We start from the raw sequence: 19579 nt of genomic DNA, 5'->3' as shown, positions 1-19579 counted from the left end.
GGCTTAAATGTCCTCTGGTTAACTGACTCAAACACACACTACACACACACACACACACACACACACACACACACACACACACACACACACACACACACACTAGAATTGGTGTATTGTGAAAGTCACAGGCCAGAAAACGGTATGAGAGTGTTGTGTTGTGACTAGTTTTTTTAAGATAACCGTGTTTGTTTAATAAAGCAACCTCTTTGACATAAAGGGAAGATTAACTGTAAAAGAGTTAAGGGGATATTAGCGCTACAATGTCCTACGGTTTCACATTTAATTCAACACACCATAATACAGACCTGTCAATCATATCTGGATCAAAACCGGTATCCAAAGAGAAATTAATTGTATTGGGTACAAAGAGTTTCTTGTGTGTGAAAAACGGGGTTTAGCTCAAAGAAATGAGAGAAAGGGAAAAGGACAATTTAGGATTTGTAAACCTTTCCTGTAACTCTCAGAGGCTCAATAGTCTCCTATGGTGAAAAACTGTAAAGCAGGGACCTGAGGCATGGAAAGAAACAGAGACAGGGTGATTCAGTGAAAGTGAATGGCCCTGACTCCCCTACCAACCCATCACTGAAGGGGGGAGAGAAAGAAAAAAAGAAAAAAGAAAAAGAAAGGAGCAGTGAAAGGACGGAAAGAGGGGGATATGACTGTGACTATGACTGTGTGTGGGAAGAGAGAGGGAGAGGGGAGGGGCATAAGAAGTATGAACTTGTGTGTGATTGAGCTGCAGGAAGCATTAAGAGGAGAAACGACTGCAGACACAACTCGTTATACTCACTCTTTTGGCTTTTACAGAAGGACGAGTGGCCTTATGGGTCCTCAGGAGGGACTTTATCCACCGGGTCACACGTTTTCTCCCGCGCCCCTTCACTCCTGAGAGTTGTCTTGTTCGATTAAAAAAAAAAAAAAAAAAAAAAAAAAATCCGGAGCACTCAGCTTGAACCCGGGCTGTTTTTCCTCTTCCCACTGTGCGTAATTTCTCTCCCAGATCGAGAAGAAGGCGACATCACAACACCACGAGGACGAGGAATCAGGAGAGACATAAAGCAAAACTGTGGGAAACATGAAAACCGTCTTGGATATCTGCTTGGTTTTCCTCATGCTGAACATCCCCGGCGTGCTGACCTTGTCCACACGTAAGTAGCACACAGATGTCCATCGATGCGCAAAGTCAGGGTCTCACTGTGGCGAATTAAGGGTTGGGGTATGGGGTGTGTTTTTAGTCCACTAAAATCAGTTCAATCCATGGGTCAACCAAGGATCTTACTGCAAACAGCTGTATGTGTCACTAACCTATACTCTAGTATGCATCTTAACGATAATACAAACTTGGGTTTTGACAGCAGGTTATTCCTGCATGCAAACACTAAATAACCTCCAAGAGCTATTAAACAAATATTCCCTACATCAATCATTTCTTAGAACACTTCTTAAGAGAAATATAAAAGGAAACAGAGAACATCACACAAGCCATAATGAGGCAGTAATGTGTAGGCTATACTGTTTTAGAAAGTTTTTAATCCATGCAAAATGTGTCGATAAACTTCGAGCGTCAATCGCTGATAATTGAATATTTCAGTTAACCACGGGGTTCGAATATGCCTACAATTTAAAAGTCTATTAGTCTATGCAGTCACTACAAAATCCATAAAAGCTATGTCAAAGCGACCGTGGCTATATCATAAAGGATTTAATCACTAAATTAGAAATATAAAAGTAAAACAACAAAATTGACTGGCTATGGAAGGAATCAATCTTGAAGAAGGATATGTCTATAAAACTGTACAAAAACACTAAAAGCAAAGATATGTTTAATTATAGAGGCATGCTGAGTTTAGTTCTGCTCGAGGTCTGTGCCTGTTAAAATAAAGTTTTTGTTCCTTTACAATTAAAGATTTGTTGATTGATTGATAATCTAAGGATGGTATTTGTCAATAGCAACATTTCAAATACAACATATGCCATTAAATGACTTTATCAATATGGGATAAAAGCATTATTCATAAGCAATGAAGAGGTTATTATTATAATGATGAAATTGTTGTCTTAGTATGTTTTTCAGTGCTAACATTGCTTAAAAGTTTAAAGCCTTGATGATATTTTTTATGGCCATAATATTGGGACATTAATGAAGGTTTTAAAAAACAACCTCAACGCCACTTTAACTCCACTTGAGGATGATAAAGATAAAGGGTTTCAATCGTCTGTATAGGAGGGTAGAATCTGCACAATGTAAAATCCATGCAGGCACACAGAAGTCGATTCACAGCAATATCTAAGTGGGGGAAAAATATATTCCCAATGAGAAATAACAGATTCTTTTTCTAAGCCGCCTTACATAATGAGGCCTCACTTGCTCGTGAGATACTGCACACTTAGAGAGAAGTACCAGTGCCACTGTGTCCACCTGACACCTCGTGTTATTGATGCTCTCCTGTCGAGGTCTAGCTGTTGTATCCCCGCAGAGACAAAACTCATCTCCCAGGAGGCTGAATTTCAACAAGTCGGCCCATAATTCGTTTAACACATGGAAGGGGTGAGAGGGCTTCACGGACCGCAACAAAACAGTGACATCACTCGCTCGGGTTTTGGAGAATGTTAACCGGCAGCTTAATGCACAGTAACATAAATAAATCAAAGTTATGTCCTCTTCCCCGTTTAAGTGGCTGGATTAGTTTTTATGGTGAGCTCACTGGCGGAGAGCAGCTCCTCTGAAAGGATCTCCTGTTATTCATCCTGTTTGAAAGGCACTAATAAAAGAAAGTGTAGTTTCAGGGGCTTAGAGGAGACAATGGGCTGTGATCCCAAGCTGCCCTGCTGTTTATTACAGGGCCTAATTGGTCGTTACTGTTTTATTCACTGTAATAATGAAGGGGTGCTTCCCCTGCCCATACTGTGTTTTGTGGTTTGCAGATGCCACTGAAATAGAACAGTTTGAATGTGGAACTTTTCTTGCCAACATGTAATTAGATTTTAGTGCTGCTCATAATTTTGAGTTGATTTGTCAGTGAATAAAGAAGTATTTATGTTGGATGTGATAATATCGTTCAAAGTGTTTTACCTTTTAAACACTTGAGAAGCTTTTCACTAAAGATTCAACTTAGTTCCCTCTTTGTCTTATTTTTCCTGCTTGTGCCTCGATTTATGTGAAGTTTAAACAAATATATCCTCTCTCTAGATTGAAGGAACAGTTTTATGATGTAAAATGCTAACCGTAATAAATAAAAAAACACACATACAAATGCATGTATTTCATCTCTCTTGAAAAGTTGCTGTTGCACGGCTCATTGTCACTAAATGTTGCGTGACTTCCTCCACTTGGCTCGTCCACACCGGCCCCTCAAAACGTTTTCACATGCACGTCTATTGTCGAGCACACAGAGAAAAGTTGAAGCTCTCTTTTGAGCTGCTGCGCGGATGAGAGGAGTGTGGATAGTTCTTTTAAGACGCAGGAGGGGAGGAAAGCGTGTAGCTTTTTGAAGACTTACAGCATTTATTAAAAAAAAAAAAGTGTTTTCAGTCCATGAAAATGTTTTTCGGAGTCCTCCGTCTTTGGCCAAATAATTCCCCCCTCTGTATTAACGGAGCTGTGCTTCAAACAGCCTCTTCAAACAAATAACATTTACAAGCCATTTCCTCCAGTGAACGTGTCAAGTAGAAACAATAAACAGCAGTAATTGTGTCTTTCACTGTAGTGTTAAATTTGGTGTCAGATGGGAGGGGGGGGGGGGGGGGGGGCTTCTCTTCACCTCCTTACGCCCCAAATACATAAACGCTGCTTGTTATTCAGCTGGATCGGCATATTATTGGCTAATCACTGCACCCTTTGAGTTCACTGTATCCAGTAACAAAAGACAACCCCCCACCCACCCACACACACACACACACACACACACACACACACACACACACACACACACACACACACACACACACAGACACACTTTTTCTTTTGCCCTTTTTGTTTGTGTTTGTTTGTGTTCTCGTGTGTGCAAGTGTTGTGTCAGGGTTACGATATGAAAATCAGTGTGGAGATACGGCTGAATGAATTTCTTCAAAGGCGGCTCCTCCATGAAAGAGAACACAATGTCTGTCAGCGTAAGAAGGCTGGCAGCTGAAAAGACATGGCCCCCGGGCAAGGATTTGTAGTGGTCTGACAAAGTGTTGGTGCGCTCAGCGCTTAGTCATTTCTGCACCGACGTCATCTTACCTACGTGTTTTTAACGGGAGGGCTACTGAGGTGGGCAACATTAAAAAAAATAAAATAAAAAAAAAATAAAATCTTCGATCAGACAAAATATTTCCATTCTTGTGCCGTGTTTACATGTCGTGAGTGCAAAAAGTCTGCCACTAGTTTCTTGTTTGTTACTTTAGAAGACGAAATGTCGTTTCCCCCCCCTGGGAGGCCGCTGAAAAAAAATGACATCACATCAAGATCATTCAGAAAAAACACAGCAGTAGGGAAAGACATTCCAGTTCCTTCGATGGATTTCAACCTTTCCTCACGTTTTATCATGTTGCAGAACAAAATTCGACCTCTTACATCAAGCGATCTTGACACAGGTTATCTCGGACTATGAACATTTACTTTGCCTCGATTGTCTTTGTAGTCTCATACTGTAACCACAGCTGCATGCTGGGACTGTAAGGCAAGAAACAAACCACAGCATTCACATCCTATTTAGTAGCAGCCGTGTTGACTTTGTTCTTATGGTTCTTCTCCTGAAGTAGACATCACATTTGTTTTGCGAAATAATTTGAATGCAAAACCTTGGAAATGAGGGACCTGACAGCTATTCCGACCTGCTTGGCTGTCAATCTAGTTATGTGGAGTGTTAAGAGGCTCCAGTGGTACACTATGTCACTGCTATGAAGCTTAGGGGCATGAAAAAGTGGGTTTAAAAAAAAAAAAAGATGGTCAAAATCAAAGATCAAAGCAGAGGTCAAGATATTCTATATTTTTCGGTAGGGCCAAGACCCCCCAAAACTGGATCCTACATATCCAATAATGCACCTGTACTAGCTTCTCTCATTAGAATGCCTTTGCAGGGTAAACACTCATACCTTCAACTCCAAATGTACATGTTTTTTTTTTATCCAAACCTAACTCATACCTTTTGATGACATCACCATGACGTAAGGTTTATTTTCGTAGCCTAAGACATCCAGACCAGAACGGCAAAGGCTAAATGTTGTTAGCATGCTGAATATATAAGAAGAGTACATTAGGATATGTGCTTTAAAGCACTCAACCACTCTCTTCTTCTGCCCCCTTTCAGATGTAGCACTAATCTACCCCCAGGACCCCGTCCTCCGCATGGGGTCCAACTTGACCGTCAGCTGCTGGGTCCATCCCGACCTCAAAATCCACGCCAGCTCTCTGTTTTGGACGCTCAACGGTCAGCAGCTGCCCAGCTCCATGTACAAAGTGCTGAGCCCGACCAACCTCAGTGTGACGCTGGCAGGACTCAACGCCTCAAGGCAGACGTCTGGAGACAACCTGGTCTGTCACAACCACAAGGGGCACATCCTGGCAGGGTCCTGCCTCTACGTCGGGAGTAAGTTAAAGTTCTTCAGGTTTTTTTTTGTTTTTGTTTTGAGCTTTGTTTCATGTGTGGAGGTTCATCATTTTATTGAATTAAAAAAATGGCTTTGAAAAGGACTGAGAGATGCTGCATGAATATAAAAGATTGATTGCATACTTTAGAGGTAAAGGGGGGAGAACAAGTGAGGGAAAACAACAAGTAAAGGGTAGGTTTTTTTTAGTGTCCCAACACAGTCAGGTTGTATTTTATGTTTAGTATTCCTGCCTTCAGGCTAGTTGGAGGCCTCCTGTGTGGTCCATTACTCGCACTATCACTCATAGGCCATGGGTCACTTTAGAAAGACACGTGTTTGTACTTCTGGATTTATGAGGACCAGTATTTTCATTATTCATTTCAAACCATTTACTTTATCCATTTCTTTATTTATTCATGTCACTTATCTGTACTTAGGCGATCAAAAACATATTTAACAGTTTTGTTTTGTGACAGTCAAATTAGTTTCTCATTCTTGGCCACAAGTAGCTTCCTTGTAAAGAGTTTGATGGAAAGACGGTAAATATTCTAATGTTTCAAAGTTTTAGCATGTAGCTTAGCTTACTTGAACTTTTCAGATCCCCAGCTCCTGCAGCTACATGTTCCATGTGTCCTTGGTCAGGCCAAATTGCTCCCGCTGTTACGTCAGCAGTGTATGAATATGAATAAGCTAATAATGATAGACACTTTATATAGCAGCCTCTGCCATCAGTGTGTGAATGGGTAGGTGTGACCTGACCTGAGGTGTTTACTAAGGACAAGCTAAACCAAGAGGTCTTTATACATGAGCTGTGATGTTCACAAAGGACTATTGGCTTATTATTTCAAAGTATTGGCTTGTACTTTTTATAAAAGCTTCTAAAGACATAACACATCTCTATAACCATCTGATTAATACTCTGAAACAGGTCTTTGCAAAGTTAGGAAAACATGTCTCTCTCACTCCCACAAACCGCAGACACACTTTGCTCGCTAACATTTTTTCTTGCAGGTCAAATGAAAAAAAAACCCAACAACAACATGCAAGTGATTGTAAAGACTGTGAGAGGTGTTAGAGTGAAAACAGTTATTTTTGGAGTAAAAGGATTAGACTAAATTTAGATAAATATGTGCTTGATACACACACACACACACACACACACACACACACACACACACACACACACACACACACACACACAAGGAGATGCAGTCAGGATCCTAATCTCTGTGCGACACTGCTGTTGAGCACCATGTGTTCTGAGAGACGAGGAATGTTGGCAGGGATCCTGAGTCTGACCAAATCAGTGAGCACACACACACACACACACACACACACACACACACACACACACACACACACACACACACACACACACACACACACACACACACACACAGGAGAACACACCAATTAAGAAAAAACAGGCCATTTACTGAGGAACATCACCAGTGGGTGCATTACACTCAGGAGGACAGGGCTGAAGTAATGGCTGGAGGTGACTGCTTCCTTCCTCCATCGTTTTCTTTTTCTACCATCTCTTCTCTGTATTTTCTTCTTCTTTCTCTTACTTATTGTCTCTCCCTAATTTTACCATTTGCCCCTCTTTCTGCCCCAGTGCCGCCAGAGAAGCCGGTCACTCTGACCTGCTGGTCCAGGAACACCAAAGACCTGACTTGCAGCTGGGCTCCAGGAGGAAAGGGAGAGACCAACATTAGCACGCAGTACAGACTCAAGTACAAACTCAGGTATATATATGAACACAGACTCTGAAAAATCTGCTTTTTCTTGGAGTTACTGAGTTAACTTTTCAACCTGATAGATGTGATAGATGTGCCGATCACCGTTTGCCACCAGCTAACAGCAAACGACCTTATGTTAATAATTAACTTGGTAGCTATAGCCAAATATTGAAAATGTGCGCTATCTAGTTGTAAAAAAGGGGCTAAAATTGATCAATCAATAGTACATGCCCTCTTTATCATTCGATCACCTCCTCATTGCTATGGTTACGGGGATGCTCTCTCTGTCACTAAAATGTTTTTTTCACCAGAAGATAAGGTCATACTATTCTTTTGTTGAAACCTTCAGTACTTTCATATTAGCTTGGGAAAGCAAGTTGGATGATGGCTTAACCAATATGTCATCATTTGGAGCAACACGTTTGGTTTTGGTTGCCACAGTGTAAACTTCCCCTAATGCAGTAATGACATAGCGTGTATGCTAAAATTAACCTTACTCTCCATATAGCGTCATCCAGGAGGGACTTTAGCAGAGTGGGGAAGGCTGGGCTAACTCCATGACATAATGTAGTTTATGAAATCTTAAAAAAAACAAAAAAATGACGCTATGTTCCTTTTAAAAGTTGTAACACCAGTGTAGGAGCCTGAACATGGCTTCAGAAGAAAGGAGCCGAACAAAGTTGTCTGCCATGATGAAATGTAATGATTAAGGGATTTAGTCAAAGGTCAGCTGATCACACGTCTGGGTTAACCTTGTTTATTCTGAAATTACAGCTTCTAATATGTAGCTATGCCATGAGAATGTGAAATGAAGTAACCACCAAATAAAACCAGCCGTGGGGTTAAAATGGGTCAAATGTTCTACTCCACGCGCTCATTGTTCCAGCTCAAAATCATCATATTTCATAACATGTTACTTGGTAGTTTCATGCCTCAAAAGTAACAAGACGCAAGCTTAAGCTGGGCTGGAAAGAGGACAAAATATTTTATCTCTTTGGCAGACCATGATCGTAAAAAAAAAAAATAGAATATGTTCAGCAGTTGCTGGAGGGTGAAAGTGCTTTATTTAGGGAAAAGACAAATTTTATTAGAATTACAAAAAAGCTTCTTTTTTTTTGTCTGGGAATGATGCATTTTGAAAATGAGTTTCAGATGGGTTGTAAGCTCTTTTCACATTTTTTAATAATTAAATCAGAAGTTACGAAAAAAAAAAACAACCAAAAGGGAAATGGCTTGACATGCAGTGCCCATAGGGTTGCCAACTGCATGGAAATGACTTACGGCAGTCCGCTTAGTGTAAATAAGGACTAACTAAAACCACTTGTGCCAGATCAACTCTTAACCCGAAACACAGTGCAATAAATTCGACCTCACATGAATTATTCGAGGATTAATATTTTCTGTTCCCCGCCAGATGGTACGGTAAGGAGAAGGAGTGCGAGGATTATACTCATTCACAGCCGTACTCCTGCAGCATCACCCGGGACCTGCATCTCTTCACACCCTACGAGATCTGGGTGGAGGCCTCCAACCAGCTTGGGCAAGCTACCTCTGATGTCATCACTCTCGACATCTTAGACGTGGGTGAGTGTGAGAAGAGGTGAACTTTGACACTCTTTTGTTTGTCTTGTGTTTTTTTTTTTTTTTTTTACAGCTTAGATCTCTGTGTCAATAAAGCCTCGGGGCTCTCACGCAGGACAAATGATACAAGCCTTTTAGACTCGTAGCCCATTAAAAAACAATGCAGAGGCATATGGCAAAGACTTGTTCATCGTAAATCACTGACAGATTGAGTAAATTTCCCCTCTTTGAACCATTATACCCCTTACTTTAAACCAAATGCTCCCTTATTAGATAAAGTTATTTAACCTTCCTGCAGTAAAATGCCTAAAAAACCCTGATTTCCTATGTTGTTTGAGCTGTGTACTTATTATGTGAAATAACTCAAACAATATTCACACAGAGGGGAATTTGAATTTTTATGAAGCAGTGCGTTTTATGTAATCGACCTGCCTTGCTAAGAAACACCAGGTGATATATCACAGAGTGAGGAGTGGAATATGGCGAAATGTTTACAAAAGCTGATCCACACTTATTTTGAAATGTTGTAAGGGTGAAAAACAGTTGAATACATCATTTTTTATTTATCTCTTCCGTCTGTCCCTCATCACTTTGACTGAGATATACATACCGAGCGACGTCTGGCAGCAACAATTAGTACAGCCTCATTAAAGTGGGTTCTAGTCGATCCCAGCTTTCATTGTGTGAGAGGCGGGGTACACCCTGGACTGACATATAATGACTATATAAAAAAATAAAAATAAATATAGAGACAGACAAGCAGCCACCCTCACATTCCCACATACGGCCAATTTAGAAGCAACATGTCTTTGGACTGTGGGAGGAAGCTGGAGGACCCGGAGAGAACCCACTTGTGTACAAGGAGAACATACACAGTCCACACAGAGAGGGCCTGTCAGATAGAGATTCAGACCTGGAACCTCTTTACTGTGAGGCAACAGCGTTAACCGCTGCACCAACGTAAAAAGCCCCTCAACGAGTTTTCTCCTGGTTAAATAAAGTTTGAATATAATACAAATGTTATCCAGTCAAAGTCATCAATGCAAATCCTCGTCTAGCGAACTTGGCTCTTGAATGCAGTTTTTTGATGAATATTCTTTTTGTAAAATGAGCTGATTTGAAGATGAAGTAAGACATTTAAGTAAATGTGCTTTTTTTTCCCCCCCTGAAGCAAGAGTTGGATGAGATTGGCATCATGTCTCTCTGCGTTCACTTTGAAGGTTAGCATTAGCTGAGCGTTGAGACTCTACTGTAAGCAGGGGTTAAAAGCAACACAAAACATAAAAGTTTAGCTTCCAGCATCTCATAAGTATTTTAATTATCATGTTTTTACTTGTTTTATGAAACCATTTAAAAAAACCTTAGCCTTAATAACAACAATTTGTGGTTTTACAGGGAGTTTAGTGCCAGAAAATTTCTTTCAGCGTTGAATCACTGAATGTAGCCACGCTAGCTGTTCCCTGCTTCTGTTCTGAATCCTAAATATAGGATTCCTACAAAAAAAACAATCATGCCTTTACATAGAACTGCAAAGATGACAAATAAAAATCCCTATAAATGTTACCATACTATCAGGCAACTGAAAACATTCAAATGCTTATCATCTCGCGACCCCTCACATGATCTTGTGTCCAGCAGGTTGATAACCATGACTAACTCCAACTTTAGCCTCTTGAAAGTCGAATAAGATTATCATTCCCCATGCAGGTATTCCTGTAGCTTCCTGCTCGTAGGAGCTGAGCTATGTTTCCTTTTAAAGCTTTGTTCTGGGCTTCCTTGCCTGGCTTAGTGCTGTTTAAGCAAACGGAGCATGCACCAAGACAGATTCTCCTCTTTTCTCATTATCCCCCTAAAAAAAAAAAAAAAAAAAAAAACACCCTCGCAGTCATACACACATGCAAACACACACCTGGACAGGCGTAGGTGTTTGACAAATGGAAACGCCCTCCCCTTTGATGAGCACATTTTCTCTTTACTCATGCTCACTGGACACAAAAACACACACACACGCACACACGCACACACACACACACACACACACACACACACACACACACACACACACACACACACACACACACACACACACACACACACGCACACACACACACAGAGAAAACACTGGCTAGCTCCTTTTATGTAGCATTGGAATGTTCCTGACTGATCCCCGGACCTAATCCCGTCTCTGAGACGGCTGCAGACCCCCGAGGCCAGAGGAGTATGAGCTTTGAGGCTTTAAGACTTGGACCTGAAATAATACAACATGATTAGCTTGGCGCTCTTCACCTGGTTGACTCCTGACACGCTCCAAACAACGTGTGAGAGAAATGTGCTGAGAGAAAACCATATAGAGTTTGAGAGGCGAACATGTCACGAGCGAGGAAACAAGCTTCCATCAAACTGTAATCCTTTTCCGTTCACTAATGTATGCACACACACACACACACACACACACACACACACACACACACACACACGCACACACACACACACACACACACACGCACGCACACACACACACACTCCCACCTGTTTACACACCCTGAGGGCAGGGCAGGGCCTGCTAACAGTATAGAAACACACAGCCAGGCGAAGTGTAGGCGGTTTCTGGACTCGTGTGTATTCGTTTTGTTTCGCTCAGGTTGCCCTGGCCATTCTTGAGCAGTTTCCACAACAGTGGCGGGTCATAAAACACAGCAACCACACCTCGCGGCGTCGAGCTGCCGTGAGTCACGTCTACGGTCATGTCTAATCAGTTATGAAGGCGAGGCGGAAACACCTCCAGTTTTCTCTGCATTCCACAGTCACGGGGGGGAACCCTCTAAACCAGGAGACGAGAGGGAACTTGAATTAAGTGTCAGACTGAGATGATGATGATGTGATGAAGAATGACACAACATATGTTATGTTAATTTGACTTTAATGTATATGTTGTAAAGGAACAGTCCAAACAAAAAAATGCTACGTCAACATTTTGCAATTCTTCCCAGGGCTTTCAGCGTTAACTAGTCAATCGATTATTAAGGTCTGAAATGAATGCATTCATAGTTTTTAATAGCGATTAATCGCACGCTACCTTTTGTCACTCCGTGGATAAGCATCCGCTGTGTCTCCCTGTAGTCATAGTGATGGAAAAGAACACTGCTGCATCTTTGAATGTCTCAATTGACTTAAAAAAAAGCCTCTCTGCCAGCTCAGCTGACGAGTCAAAAGTAATGTCCACATTATGACATCAAACTTTTCACTTTTTTACTGTTTCTTTGAACTGTTTTCTTTTAGATTTTGATCCATAACAAGTTATTTTTTTCTATGGTTAAGTTAGTATCGTAACCTTCGATATACCAGAAGGATTTAAAAATCAGTAATAATTGCAACAGCAGGTAATTTACTCTCAGTTTAAGAGAGTACAAAAATGTAAAATAAGAGCCTAACAAATTTGAATTTCAAACATGCAAAAGAAAAGTGATAAATCACAATTAACTATTGAAATGTAGGAATTAATTGCGATTTAAAAATGTAATCATTTGACAGACAGCTGTAATTCCATCAGTCAGTCAGTCAATTGTTGCCTTTGTTGCCGTATTGTTCACACAATTGAATCACCGTGTTAAACAGTAGGAGGATATCATGAGCTCTCTTGAAAACTTAAACAAAGGTTTATTTTGGGGCTTTTTTTATGCCTTAATTTAGAGATAGGACAGTGGATAGAGTCAGAAATTGGGGAGAGAAAGACATGCAGGAAAGGAGCCACAGGTCAAAAATCGTACCAGGGACGTCCGCTTGGAGGATTATAGCCTCCGTACACGGGGCGCGCATTAACCACTGGGCTATCGGTGCCCCTCTCAGAAAGATGAGGGAAGTGGTAAAAGAAGGGGGACAAAAAGAACATAAGAAAACAACTTTATCACCTTGAGATAGCTCACCAGTTAACCAAAGCTGTTTATCTTACTTTTTAACTCGATAGAGGCATGTTTTTTTTGTGCAGTTTGTAAAGTAAAAACATGCAGGTGCATCAACTATTTTTTAACAGAAGCACTTTGACAATGTTTTTTTTACCATTAAAGTCGATATTTTCAGAACGTGTCATTAATTAGGACAGCTATTTTCTTCATTGTAATATGTTTTTTGCTATAAGCTATGACTTTAATTTCCTTACATTTTCCCTTACTTTTATTTTGAAAATCAAAATATACAAGAATGTTTAATGCGTGCCGCAATCTTAAACTTTTCCCTCCTCTGAATCGTTCTCGTTTACGTCCTTCCCCTGGGTCGTCTAGTTTGTTTACATGTAAAGGATGACATTATGAATATGAACACGCGTTGATGTGTGTTGATTTTTAAAATAAAAACATAGAAGAAAGAGAAGAGAGTTAAAATAATGGTCTGTCACCATGTGTTTGTTTGTCGAGAAACATAATAGTTATCAGATGAAAAAGCCTCTTCAGACTCACACAAGTCAACTCTTGGAAAGCACTCAGGACCAAGAATCCCTCCACTAACACACAACAAGCCTCCAGTGTGCTCCTACACATTAAGACATCACTACTGCTACTTTCAATTGGAATTGAATGGATTGCTTGACCCTGCAAATATAACTCTGAGATGAAGAAAGAAGCCCCTAAGCTATGGAGCTTTGGATGAAAATGCTAATCAAGGCCATCTGTCCACCAGAAGTGTATCATTCAGATCTTTGGATAGAAATAAACTTGTAAATGAATGTAAGTTTTTAAAAACAACAACCATGTGTCCCCCTCATGAATTCTCAGTTTGTATATTTCTTGCACTGATTATGACAGAACAGCCCCCCTCCCCTCAAAAACAAGCTTCAACTCCTTTGACATGATCTTAGTGAGTGGGTTTACATGGACTTCAGTATCCTGGTTATTACCCTGAGTTTCAGGATAAGGCATTTACATGCACACATTTATTAGCGAACTACAAAACTCGTCACTCTAGAATAAGACGCTCTCGTTGCCGCCACCGTGTTTGTTTTTCTGACACGTAACTTGGCTGAGGCCTGCGCAGTTAGTCGGCAGCTGTCAGAAACCGGGGTAAGGCGTATACATGCCACAGTATTTTTTTCGAAGTTCTCCAGCTCCATGCACGACACAAAAAACAGGATCCTTAAAAAACCTGACCAAACCCTGGATACTCAAGTCCATGTAAACGTACTCACTCATGTCAAAGACATTTATGTATCCTTATGATAAACAACTGATTAATGACCTGTTAAATATGTGCTCTACAGTTACCCTCAGCTTTACAGAGCGTTTTAGTATCTTTCAGCTCATTGTTTTGGTTTTCAGACCCATTTTATTGCTCTCACAGCTCCTATTAACCTTCTCTCAGCAGCAGACAGAAGCTGTTTTTAATGAAAAGGCTTTGATTTTAGAAAAAGAAAAAAAGAAAAACAGAGCGGCAGAGTTATTGAGTAGCTCGGGAGCATAGTGGAGTGTTTAGAAGTTAGAATAAGTATTTATAATTTTCTAGCATGTTACAAGTGGAAAGTCTAAGTCTCAAACAATATGCAAAAAATGGAAATAGAACTTATAGAACACACTATTAAGGACTTTATGGACAACTCACAAAAATAATCATCAGAATCATTGTGTCAGCATTCAGCATTCAGTTAGTATTATTGTAACGTCAGAGACTATTATGGACCTGTTTGGATCCATCCTGGGACTGACTTGTTGAAGGTGGATTTAACGGGATTAGGGCTGCATTAAATCTTTATTTTGAAAATCCTTATCCTCATTAAAACATTTTTCACGTTTTTTCAAGAGACCAGGAAGATGTACAAATGTCTCAAACCAAAAGACATTTGGTTTCGTATCACTAATGACCAAGAGAACTAGTTAATATTCATATTTGGCAAGGGAGAAATATTTTAAATTGGTGGTATTTTTTTATTTTTCATCTTTTAAATTCTTCCCTTTCCATCTCCTCTCCCTCCAGTGACCACAGACCCTCCATCGGGTGTGACAGTCAGCCGTGTCGGGCTGCTGGAGGACCAGCTGAGTGTTCGCTGGGAGGCCCCGCCTGCTCTCAAAGATTTCCTGTTTCAGGCCAAATACCAGATCCGCTACAGACTGGAGGACAGCCAAGATTGGAAGGTAAAGGACAAGGACACACATAGTTGTGAGGACATAAATCTCTTCTCTTTTGTCTCTCGCAAACGCGCCGATAAAAGCGATGGCCCAGCTGTTTCTCATCCTAATGCTGTGATCTCCTCTAATCTACTCTGATTGAGGCCTCCTCTGCCAGATGAGTTAATAGCTGGGCTGTTTGAAAAACTTTCATCAGTCATGAATCTACAAGTACGGTTTTGATCAGGAGAAAAACACAGGCCAGAGCCACTGTGTATACTTGGGCTCTAACTTTTAATGAATGAAAAATACAGTGTGGGACCTTTAGCTGTGCAGATGGCGCTTCCCAGAACTCATTCGAGTCCTCTGGGTACGGGTGAAGATTCTCCAGTAATTAAGGGGGAATTACACCGATATAATATAAGCAAGTCTTCGCTCGCAAAGTGGAAAAGAAAGAAAGACGGGGAGTGGAGCGAGGTGGTGGACGGATGAGACTTAAATCCGAGTGGCTTTAAGAGTTTGGTGGTGAAAACAAAAATGCTGTTTCCCTCTGAAGCGGCCCTAATCATGAGGTCATGCTGAGGAATGGAGGGATACATCTCTGCTGTTAATGTCTTCAACATGGCTGCAAAGACACTCAGAGATTTGGCTTCCTCGTGTCACATCATTAGCGCTCTGATGCCTGTAATTTCCATGTTCTGTTTTCTGTTTTAGTCCTTCTTAACAACTGTTTACAGACCGAATGCCAGGGAGAAAGTGGAGCCTATTAAGACAACATTATTAGCTGCAGTTTCTTCCTCTATTTTCCTCTCTTTATTTCTGCCGCCTGTCTGTGTGTTTGAGTACCTGCGCACGCTCCTGTGTTCATTTCTCCCGTGTATCCAGCTTTGTAATAAGTAATAAAGAGCAGATTTTTGCCCAGCAGGCACCATTTCATGAAAATATTTTTATAAACACGCTGATCAGGAGCCACTAAACAATGTGGTGTGCATGCGATGTTTAGGTCTGTACATGGTTTGCGGTCCTGTTGATCCTGCCCTGTGTTTAAGTTTTTTCCCATTGGTATTTAATACTGCGGTCAGACCTCCAGCGCTCAAATCCTCCGTGTTTGTGTCTCTTTTTTTTCCGCCTAGGTGATGGATGACGTGGGGAATCAAACATCTTGTAGACTGGCTGGACTGAGACCTGGAACTGTATATTTCGTCCAGGTACGTTACAGCGAATGTGTGTTTTAGTTCATGTTTAAAAAAACAATGTGATTTAGTCGGTGTTGACGACTTTTTTTGTGTGTTTTCTTCAGGTTCGCTGTAACCCTGTGGGAATCTACGGCTCTCGTAAAGCCGGGATCTGGAGCCAGTGGAGCCACCCTACTGCTGCTTCCACGCCACACAGCGGTGAGAACACACACTTACACACACCTTTAATCTCCTCACAAAGGTTGTTCATACTTTTTGGATCATTTTGGTCAGTTTTAAAGGAGCAAATTTGCCTCTAAAAGTCGTCACAGATTTTGGTTCACCACATTAAAGCAGCAGATTTGAAGGAGAATGAGACACACTTTTTTTTGTTTTAAAACCCTTACTTTTCTTTTAGAAATTTCTGATTTATATTTGCAGTTTTCAAATGGTGGATGCTGTTAGACGACATACACACTTATCTAATTATTACATAACCAAACATGATGGGTAAAAAAACAGTGACTCTTGGATGTTTAAGTTGCATCTAAAGGTGCAGCCCTCTGCCTGCGCACACTGGGTTCTATTTAAAGGTAGTTTTTAAAACTGTTTGATCGAACCGTCCTGCTTTATTCAGTCTGTGGTTGAGTACTGTATGGTTTACATAATCAAAAGTGACAGGTCTATAAAGATGATTGCACAATGTTGCTTATTATCTATACAGTCTATAAAACCATTAAAAACTTTAAGAGCTGCTGATGTTTTTCTGCGTCATTTTCTAAAACCAGATTGAAAGTTTAATGTTAAAAAAAACAACTAATTTAGCTAATCACTGGGTTTTCCAGATCCTTGGCCAGGACAGGTTTGAGATGGGCCTTGTAGTTATTTAAAATAGTAGGGTCCCCCCCATTCATAAAGAGGGGAACAACAAAAGGCAGATTTCAGATTTGTGTAATGACATTAGTGACCAGAGAAGGATTAAGAATATGTGTCGAAGGTGGAACAATCAAATCTGCAGCTAACTTTAAAAAAAGTAATGTTCCCATTTATCAGGGCCTCCTTCTTTTGTTGCGTCCAAGGGCCTGAAGGCTTTGTGTACTCGTTCAGGCTCTGCCAAATCAGTATTTTACTTTAACTCCTGTTAAGTAAAATACTGATTTGACAGAGCCTGAACATCAGACGCATCACAAGTGGAATTCAAATGAGTGGGATTAAGAAAATCAAAAACAAAACAGAAGCTATGAAACTTTCATTCGAAACAAACAAGCTTTTTGTTCTCAGAGAGTCCATGACAATTAGAAAGAGGTTCTCAGCCTTTATTTTTTTCACATAAGGAATTGGCAGTCATCCAAAATGTTGATGGATTATTTAGATTTGCTGAGGTCTGTGACGGTAGGTAAATCGGCTTTATCTTTTCTGACTTAAAATTCGCAACCATTGCACAATCGCCTGAAGACTAGCCAGTCAGAGTTCTGGTAAGTTTTTTCTGGCTTTTGCCCATGCCAAGTCACGCTCATGCAGAAATAAAGAAGACGTGAAATGATTTCAGTTGTCAGATATCCTTAAATTGTAAAACCTAAAACCGGGAACAAAGAAGTAGCCTACAACGTTGTACGTTTTTTTGCAATGGAGCGTGCTGCCAGTGAGTTATCACTACTATCACAACTAGTAGGAATGATGGACACGACTAGGATAAAAAAAACTTTGGTAGAAAACAATGAATTTTCCTTGAATGGTTTCCCAGAAGATACTATGAACGCCAGCAATTATTGGATATGTCCTAGACAGATCCAATGGAGGTCAGGGGGTAGTACTGCCTGAACATTTCATACCTCCAAGTGTATCTAATACTGGCATAGACATAGAACATATTCCATTTCCAAGAGTGTAGTTTTCAAAACTCATCTCACTTCTTTTCGTCTGTTTTTATTTTCTGCTGACATGAGCTTGTTTTTTTTTTGTTGCTGAACAGCACAAAAGGCCTGCCTGACTCCAGCCTAATTCTCTCTCTTTCCGTCTGTTTCTCTTTCTTTCTTTCCTGCAGAGCGGTTGATGTCGGGCTCGTGTGACTCGAAGTCGAGCGGGGACTCAAACTCCACCCTGCGCAGGGAGCTGAAGCAGTTCTTCGGCTGGGTGCGGAAACACGCCTACGGCTGCAGCAGCATGTCCATGAAGTTGTACGACCAGTGGAGAGTGCTGATGCAGAAGTCGCATAAAGCTCGCAACCAGGTAGGTAAGCATCGCGAAGCAGGGACTCGCAGACGTCAGGCTGCACAAAGTATACACGAAAAAAATCTGTCCTGTGAATGCTGATTTGTAACAGATTTGTTTTTGATTTTTTTTACATAGGTTCTTCCAGGGGATAAATCCTAGCACAGGCTGACTTAACAGAAAAGAAGACAAGAAAAGGAGTGTGTGTGTATTTTTATCTGTGTGTGTATAAGAAGAGAGATTGTTTTCTTATCCTGGAATTATAAGACATTTCGCTCTGGACATTTTGTGCAAATACCAGCTGTGGAGACGAGAGGACATCCAAGGAGGAACTGTGGGATTGTTCTTCTTCTAATGCGTCTTTTCCTGTCGACATGAGAACTGTGTTTGGCGTAGAAAGGTGCAGCAGAGAATGATGGACTCACCACAGATAATCCTGGTATAATTTTTTAGAAAAAGAAAAAGAGACAACAAAGACCACTCAGATTTCTCAAAGGATGCCATTGCATGCTTAAAGACTTTTTTTTCCTTTTTTTACACATATTTGCTCTAAACCTGCGCAAAAAAAGAGATGAGAACACACTTGGACGCATTGTCCAAGCCTCTGAGAGTATTCAGGGATGTTTTATTTGATTTCCCCCCCATGGATCCAAAGCACCATCTAGTGGCTGTTTAGCATCCGAGGACATTCCAAACCCAAAGCTTTCACTGTTGTTCTATGTTAAGAGAAAAAAAAGACCAACTATCGCCCAGTATTTTTAATTCATGCTTTGTAATAAGAGTGGGAAATGTGCCAAACTGGTTCAGCCAGTGTTCATGTGTTTCTGAGTGAAAGTATGTATGTGACTGACACGTTGGAGTGTGTGTGTGTGTGTGTGTGTGTGTGTGTGTGTGTGTGTGTGTAGACGTTTCACTGTCTTTATTTTTGTACTGAATTGTACCAGCATATTTAAAACTGTATAAAGTTATGTTTTATTTCCTAAGTTATGTTTAGTTAGTAAAGACATATTAATGACTGAAGTTGTTAATGATCTTTAACGTTGTAAAGAAAAAAAAAAGGCTGACAAACAAACAGAGTTTGGGAATGAGTTGTGTGAAAGTCCGATACATGATAAACAGACCTCTTTTTCCTCATATGTGGACAGTGCGTTTCTTGGCCTGCTACACCTAAAACATCTTCCTACTTGACCTACACCTGTTGTGTTATTGG

General features: G+C 40.7%; 1 protein-coding gene across 2 annotated transcripts; it reads left to right on the top strand.

The window, feature by feature from the left end:
* The first annotated feature begins 711 nt into the window (after nt 1–711).
* On the top strand, nt 712–19503 carry crlf1a (cytokine receptor-like factor 1a). Of its 2 annotated transcripts, none has more exons than XM_020652676.3 (9): nt 712–1148; nt 5292–5570; nt 7190–7319; nt 8728–8897; nt 14853–15010; nt 16117–16191; nt 16284–16377; nt 18203–18391; nt 18508–19503. In XM_020652676.3, the coding sequence occupies exons 1-9, from the start codon at nt 1076–1078 to the stop codon at nt 18522–18524; spliced, it is 1185 nt and encodes a 394-aa protein (XP_020508332.1). In that variant the 5' UTR covers nt 712–1075; the 3' UTR covers nt 18525–19503. The 2 variants fall into 2 exon arrangements, with proteins under 2 accessions (XP_020508332.1, XP_020508331.1); XM_020652675.3 differs by having other exon boundaries at nt 713–1148; nt 18203–18387.
* Nucleotides 19504–19579: the final 76 nt, after the last annotated feature.

Source organism: Labrus bergylta, chromosome 18 (assembly GCF_963930695.1).
Source record: "Labrus bergylta chromosome 18, fLabBer1.1, whole genome shotgun sequence".
Classification (NCBI taxonomy): domain Eukaryota; kingdom Metazoa; phylum Chordata; class Actinopteri; order Labriformes; family Labridae; genus Labrus; species Labrus bergylta.
Note: the sequence above shows the minus strand (reverse complement) of the source record. Positions and strands in the feature narration are given on the sequence as shown.

What these genes read in the sequence shown, in the direction of transcription:
- crlf1a (XM_020652675.3), top strand. Translation starts at nt 1,076, where the DNA reads ATGAAAACCGTCTTGGATATCTGCTTGGTTTTCCTCATGCTGAACATC. An exon ending in AGGACAGCCAAGATTGGAAG is followed by an intron (nt 15,011 to 16,116) that starts GTAAAGGACAAG and finishes TTTTCCGCCTAG; the next exon opens with GTGATGGATGACGTGGGGAA. An exon ending in CGCATAAAGCTCGCAACCAG is followed by an intron (nt 18,388 to 18,507) that starts GTAGGTAAGCAT and finishes TTTTTTACATAG; the next exon opens with GTTCTTCCAGGGGATAAATC.